The 7,278-nt window shown below is 46.8% G+C and overlaps 1 protein-coding gene across 1 annotated transcript; it reads right to left on the bottom strand.

Moving 5' to 3' along the window:
* Positions 1-438: 438 nt before the first annotated feature.
* LOC125918045 (SKI/DACH domain-containing protein 1) lies at positions 439-3,553 on the bottom strand. Its single transcript, XM_049624105.1, has one exon. It carries the CDS (start codon positions 3,396-3,398, stop codon positions 648-650), a length of 2,751 nt encoding a protein of 916 aa, XP_049480062.1. The 5' UTR covers positions 3,399-3,553; the 3' UTR covers positions 439-647.
* Between the last annotated feature and the right edge of the window lie 3,725 nt (positions 3,554-7,278).

The raw sequence follows: 7,278 nt of genomic DNA on the forward strand, positions 1-7,278 counted from the left end.
CTCAAAAAAAGAAAGAAAGAGATAGAAGGAAAGAAAGAAAGAAAGAAAGAAAGAAAGAAAATTAAGTGCAACTGCTCTTGGAGAAGGAATGAGGGGAGCAAAAGAAAAAGATACCCACAAAAAAGAGCTCCAGAAAAGAACATTTTGGGCTCACAGAAACTTCTTTCTACCTCACTGTGTAACCACGTAACCTAACAAACTTTCACTGAATTAACAGTTACACTTTCAGGTCTGAAATCTAGTGCATAAACTTAATGGCTCATTGTAATATTTATTATTCAACCTTTTGACATTTATTTGTAGCAGTTGAATTGAGGTACCGGGTGCATTATTAGCATTGAAACAGTAAAGTGTTCCAGCTCTACCTTAATAACTGAGTTTTACTTGAGTCTTTAGCCTGAAGTAGTCTGTGGAATGTAAACCAACCCTTCTCCCACCCCGCCCCCCCCCCCCCCCCCGAAAAAAAAAAAAAAAAAAAAAAAAAACCCGCAATGGAAAAAAAGTAATCCGATTTCTGTCTTCAAAATGCGATAAACCAGGGCTCCAAAAGGGGTGTAACACATTAATGGACTTGTACAAACCATCCTGTGCAGTTATACAACAAAAGGAAGGTAATATGGTTCGAGAAAATATCTTCCAAAACACTTTTATGAATTAAATTTCCTGAATTTGTGACTCGGTGGAAGAGGTATTGCAGAACCGCCCAGCTGCCATTTCCATATAGGATGGGCTTTGTGAGGAGGTTGGGAATCCTTAGTGGTGTTTAAGGAATACGCCGGCCACAAATCCCCATCCTTCCCAATAATGAGTGATGGTGGACAAGGAAAATTTGCCATGAAATTAAATGGCCTTTTCACTGCTGATGCTACATTGCTGGCTACCTTTTTGCGTCTGTTTATAACTGTAAAATCATCCAGTGTTCCTTCATGTGTTTCGGTTTTACCTGTAGGACGAGGACTTCTAGCTGATTTCAAATTTGGTTTGACTGGAGGTGTCTGAAGTACGGGTCGTTTTCCCAGTACTAGTGTCCGGTAATTTTTTCTCACCCTGGCACCAAATTTATATTCCCCATCCTCGGGTTTTGGAGAACCTAAAGTGCATGAGAGGCCCTGACTCGGAGCCGGTGGGTTTAAGGAAAGAGTTTCTTTTTCAGGGCATGCAAAACCTTCTTCCTTGGCTGTGGTTAACAAGGCGTCCTCCTCTTTACTTTCAGTCACACTGTAAAACTCACCCTCTGTATCATTGCACTCGCACTTAAGCTTATTTGTAATAAGGTCAGGTTCATATTCTTCATTAGCACTACTGTCTTCTACTTTGATTTTAATATTGTGCAGAAATGGCAAGGTCTTGTCGCCCGCGTTAGTGCACGGATTCTCAGCTTTCGTTGCTGCTGCTGGTGCTGCTCCGTCCACCTCAGAAGCGGTTTGGGAAGAGGACAAATCCGCAGCAAATTCAGCACAATGAGGGATTTTGGAGTCTTGCTCTGAATTTGCGGCTGCTCCTGAAGAATCGTGATCGAAGAACCTAGCAGCTATTGTGTTGTTATCAGCACAGTGTGTAGTAGGAGTTGCTTGTAGGCATTTCCTAGCCTCTCGGAGTATTCTTTGTTGTGGAAATGCATTGTTTGTCTTTGGGCTAGGTGAAGAGGCCCCCTCCGCCAAGCAGTTAATTGTCAGGTCAGTTCTCTTTACAGTACTGGAAATTTCAGAGTGTGGGAATGTAATCTCAGATACCCTATCGTTCCTTATCTCTGTGAAACAACTCCCCAGGCTGGCCGGGCAGTACACCGGAGACGCTTTGGGGGCCCAGCTCTGCAGATTCCACTCCTCCGGCGACTCGGCTTTGACACTACTCTTGAGGTCGGGAAGTCTGCCGGCATCCTCGAAAGCAGCGGGTTTGGTTGCAGCGGCGGCGGAGGCCAGATGGTACAAGAAGTTGGCCTGCGCCTGCACGCTGGGAGGCTTGCCGAAGCTGGTGCGTCTGAAACGGATGCTCTGCACCGACACTTGGCTGGAGCCGGAGCTGGAGTCCGACTCCGTGGACGAGTCCTCCTCCTCCGAGCTGACTTCGCTGGAATCCGAGGCCCCGCTGCCCCCCTCCTCCTCCTCCTCCTCCTCCTCTTCCTCCTCCTCCTCCTCCTCTCCCTCCTCCTCCTCTTCCTCCGAGGACACGGAGTTGCTGGAACTGGACAAACTGGAGCCAAAATCGGAGTCGTTGGCCGCATGGTCCGAGTAGGAGCTGGACTCCGAGTCGCTGCTACAACTCTCGGGAAAGCTGCCGAGATGGGGCTGCGGCCGGTGGTGATGAGGGGGGTGGTGATTCTGCTGCGGCTGTTGGGCCCGGTGGTGGTGGTGGTGGTGGTGGTGATGGTGGTGGTGGTGGTGGTGGGGAGGCGGGCAGAAGCTGTTAACCAGATGAAACCTCTCCAGGCAAGTGGCCCCGGCGGCCGCCGCCGCCGCCGCTGCCGCCGCCGCCGCCGCCGCCTTGGCTTTGTAGGACCTGGGCAGCAGCAGCAGGCGGCGGGCGCCGGCGTGGGGCGCGAGCAGGCAGTCCTTGGCGCCCCCGCGCTTGCGCTTGCACCGGTAGGTCAGGCTCACCGGGCCTCCCGCGCCCGCCGCCGCCGCCGCCGCCGCCTTGGGCTGGGGCCCGGCCGCCGAAGCCTGGTAGTCGGCGGCGGCGGCGGCGGCGGCGGCGGCAGCGGCGGCGGCGGCGGCGGCGGCGGCCGCCGGGTGCTTGCTGCACAGCAGGCTCCGAAAATAAGCAGGGTCCGAGTGAAAAGCAACGTAGTTTCCCTGGAGCGGGGCAGTTTCATAGTTTAGAGGGGGTTTGCAAGGCGAGCGCACGATTTCCGGGTAGTGCGAGCCCGGGTATTTGCTAAAAATCTGAGGTAGATGGGCGGCGGGGCGCGCGGCGGCGGCGCCCGGGCGCGGGGACTGCGCGCTGATTGGCAGGGGCCGCGCGGATCCGCTCAGGCCCCGCCAAAGTTGGTGCTTGTCCTTCCAAAAACCCGGGCGGGGGCTGGCGGCGGCGGCGGCGCGCTCTGGCGGCGGCGCCTTTGTGGCCAGGGCCCGGCCGACCCTCCTGCGCTTGGTCTTGAGGACACGCTCGGTTTTGCAGGAGGTGTAGAGTGCTTCCACGTCTTCCCGGGAGATGAGAGTGCATTTGGCGGCGTGGAATGCGATGCTGTTGATTGCCTTGAGTTTCCGCAACTCCTCCAGATCGCAGTGGTGCTTTTTCACTTTCAAATGATCCATGCGCTTGTGCACGGTCGTCCTCGGGATGTTCTTCAGCAGATCCGTGAAGACTTGGGAGAGGGCAAACATTTGCTTTCCTTTAATGATGAGGTAGCCGAGCCTCACGCCATCCACCTCTTCAAAACCTGACTTCAGGTCTCCCATCTCGGGCACTAAATGATCCCCACCATTTGCAGTAAATATATACGTGACGCATACATACACATGTATGTATGTTAATCCTCCACCAGATGCTGCGTGTGTCTCAAGGCATCCTGCTAATAAAATAACAAAGACTGTTATTCCCGGCGAAGGGAGTGCCAAACTCTAGGCAAAATTATTGGAAAAAAAACAAGACAAAACAAAACAAAACATGAAATTACACTGACTTGATTCTTGCTTTTTTTTTTGGTTTTCGTATTTTTTTAAAAAGAGGGAAAAAACCATCCGGTTTCTGATCTGCCAGTGTGTTGGTCTAAGTCCCCGATGCAGATCAGTACCTGGGCCCCTCTATTCCTTCCTTCTCCATTGGAGCACTATGATAATGGAATGTGAAGGGAGAAAGAGAAAAGAAATGCAGCTGCTATTCCCGCCGCTGCTTTAGCTACAAATAAAATGACAGAGTGAAGTGAGCTCGTCCGGAGACACCTTCATCAATTAATTCCCCTAAAGCCAGCGCTGATTGGACACTCCTGACAGGTGATGCAATAAAAATTGATATTCCACCCCTTCCCCCCAAAATCTCCCACTAATTAGCATACCCTTATACTGCCACCTCCCCTCCCAAAGTAAATAATACAGTCGGTATATAAATCTTTCCATTAAACTATCGGAGCTCAGAAACAGCCTGACTCACAGACTTCATCTGAACCAGTGTGTGTACGCTTAAAAAAAAAAAAAAAAAAAAAAAAAAAAATCCCTGTATATTCGCCTTTAAAGGAATATTGCCTATTTTTTCCTTTATTTGCATTTTACCGCTGCAGCTATTATCATTTCAAAGAAAAGCATTTTAAAAACATTATCAAGCCTAAATAGACATACCCCACCCCCTTTTCCTTGGGAAAATGGAGCTTAAGCGAAAATGTGCAGAATAGCCTGGTATTTCCCTTATGGGAGTGGAGGAGACCGGCTGGGAGCTCCAAAGTTAAACCCGCGCAGTGAACCACCCCAGTACAGACTTACGTTTTGAATTTCTCTCGATTTTCCTTTTTTTTTTTTTTTTTTTTCCTGAAATGCCTTTTACAACCAGAAACAAAGTTATTTGACCAAGGAAGCAGTCCAAGGCTCCAGCTCCGAAACACTGTAACAATTCAACTGGATTTGGGTTCTCTGCTGGGGGGTGGGGTGGGGACGAGGTAGCTGCACGTCAGACCCATAACAAAGCATAGATAAGCCAGAAATGTGTACACTTTTCACAATTAACCAGGCTGGATTAGAGGCCAGATCGTCCTAGAGTCCCCAGCACAGCCTTTGCCAGGGTCCTGTTCACCACAGGTCAGAATTCCAGGGAGCAGACTGCTTCTGCAGCGAAGAATAGAAAATGTAAAACGCCCAAGGTGCTTCCAGAGGTTTTACGTAATAACGATGAAAAGAAAGTGCTGATGTACGATGCAGACTATTCCAGTGGTCTCTGATGCTTTCGGTTGCGAGTTTAAATGAATCTTCCACAACTCTCATTTTTTCCATGAAAGCCAAGCATCTGCTTAAAAAAATAATCACTTTGGATGAATATCAATGCTGTTTAACCTCTTCTTAGTCGAGTTAAGGCACATTTTGGTGTCTTTTCAAGGATATCCAAAATATTGCCAAATGAGAGCAAGGGTCTTCCCAGTTGCATTATCAGGATCCCAAGGTGGTTTGTTGGCTCCTTTGCAAAATTCGGCAAAATCTTCTTAACTGTTCGGTCTTTGCAACTACAGCATAAATGCAACCCAGGCATTTATATGTTTCCTTGTTCCTCCAAAAATAGACACATCCGTGTGGTTAAAAGAATAAACGGATATTTCTGAGCCTGCAAGAAAAGAATTGTACAGTAATTTCTTCCTTCCCATTCAAAAGTTCCAGTTTCCCCTGCTGTGGTCTGGCTAGCACAAGCAGGTATGGCTCAAAAGAAAAGGAAAAAAAAGATAAAAACAGAGGAATCAGACATATAAAAAGGTAGTTTGCATGAAATCTCGGCCATAGTTCCCCACCCCCACCCTCATCTCCCTAGTAATTTCCCAGGAATTTTGAAGAGAATTGGGAATTTCAAGAAGTGCATCCGGAAATTAAGGAAGTCTATTTAAGAGAGTCTGTAACTCAGAGGTTGGGATTTGAAAAGTCAGCCCTGGACTACTGTTGCACTCAGCACAGATGTAATCGCCGCTCTTCAACTTAATCAATGTGTGTACAAACCACGATGTCTAGTTCTTGCCTTTGAAATCTAAGGCTAGCATTTCCATCCAAGAAATCAGAGCTACAGCAAATTACATTTTTGTCCCTTGAATGAGAGAAGGATCATTGAATGGATCTCGTGATATTTCAGGCTTTAAACGTAACCGAGAGGCAGCAATGAACAATGCCTCGTCACAGCTAATACCATCCACCGAGTTGGCTTTCTTTTGCATCTGGATCTATCACACCGCGTTTTTCTCTTTCACTTTCACAGGAGGCAAAATGCAAAAGGTTTAAGTAGAAAGCAAAGTTTCCAGAAAAAGCAGATGCTGGTGTTTGTTTTTTAAAGTCTAATGACCAGAGCCTTTCCATTGCCAGCGACAATAATGTCGTTTTAAAATTCCTCCTGATGCACTTATATACTGGCAGCTCTCTTCCTCCAACCCCACCCCCGTCCAATTCCCCTCCTCCAGCTTTGAGATTTCGACCAAAGAGTCAAACAGCCAAGAAATAGTAAACTCAGAAAAAGCCTTTGAGAAGACATTACAAAAGGTTGGCTAGAACATCCTTATCCTTATTTTTTTTTTTTGGCCAGGTAGTTCTAGTTGTTCTCCATTCCTATTTAGATTTACACACGCACGCGCGCGCGCACACACACACACACACACACACACTCCTACTCTTGCACATGGCAACATGATTTAGTAACCTTTTCAAAATTACCTTTTTTTTTTCTCTCCCTTCCTCTCTTTCCACCTTTAAAACACTGGCAACATAGGTGGTTGTTAAAACTAGTAGAATATTGTGGTGTTTTTTTTTTAAAACCAAAGGTACAATCTTTTGGGCCAAGTAGAAAGAAAAATAAAGGCCAGATGACTTGGGAGATGTGTCTATATATACAATGTATGCAGGTATCTTTGTACGTACACTCAGGCACCTTTACACTTATACATTTTTAATACTCTTATTACATATCTTTCTTCTTGTCTAATACATTCTTTTGTTCCTTTAACTTCCCCATTATTGTGTGTGTGTGTGTATGTGTGTGTGTTAAGGCGTGAGTGCGTGCATTCACATGCACGCGCACGCACACACACATACACACACACACACACACACACATAGAATGTGACAGACAGCTTTCTTGTGGCCATCAGCACACGTTGCATATCCGGGGTCTTCTCCAGGCACATTGGGGGTCGATCCCGATAAAAAGATCTAGCAGAGGCCCCTGAGCGCTCACACATGAAAGGCAGGGGACTTTAAGATGGATTTGCATGCACACAGGGGATTTCGATCAATAGCTACCAACATTTATGGCTTAGATTATTAATGTGAAAGCTGGCCAAAAGAATGGGGATGAAAAATTAAAGGTGTCTGTTATCAATTATGCTTAAAGTTATGCAATAATTTACTTACTTTGCCTGGATGTGCAGATCCAGATGTATAAAGTACTATTCTTCAAAAGCCAGGGGGTTTCTTTGATAAATTTGTTGACCATGTCAGCCGCCTCAACAATCAAAGATGAACCCAATTCAGATGATGGACTGTATTCAAATTCTTTTTTAAGAAAAGATATATCAACTTCTGTTTCTCAAATGCATATACATATGTGGGCAGATATGCCCAAATTAACATTTATGTGTGTATCCATCTCTAAGAGTATAGAGAA

Source organism: Panthera uncia, unplaced genomic scaffold, assembly GCF_023721935.1.
Source record: "Panthera uncia isolate 11264 unplaced genomic scaffold, Puncia_PCG_1.0 HiC_scaffold_399, whole genome shotgun sequence".
NCBI classification, from domain to species: domain Eukaryota; kingdom Metazoa; phylum Chordata; class Mammalia; order Carnivora; family Felidae; genus Panthera; species Panthera uncia.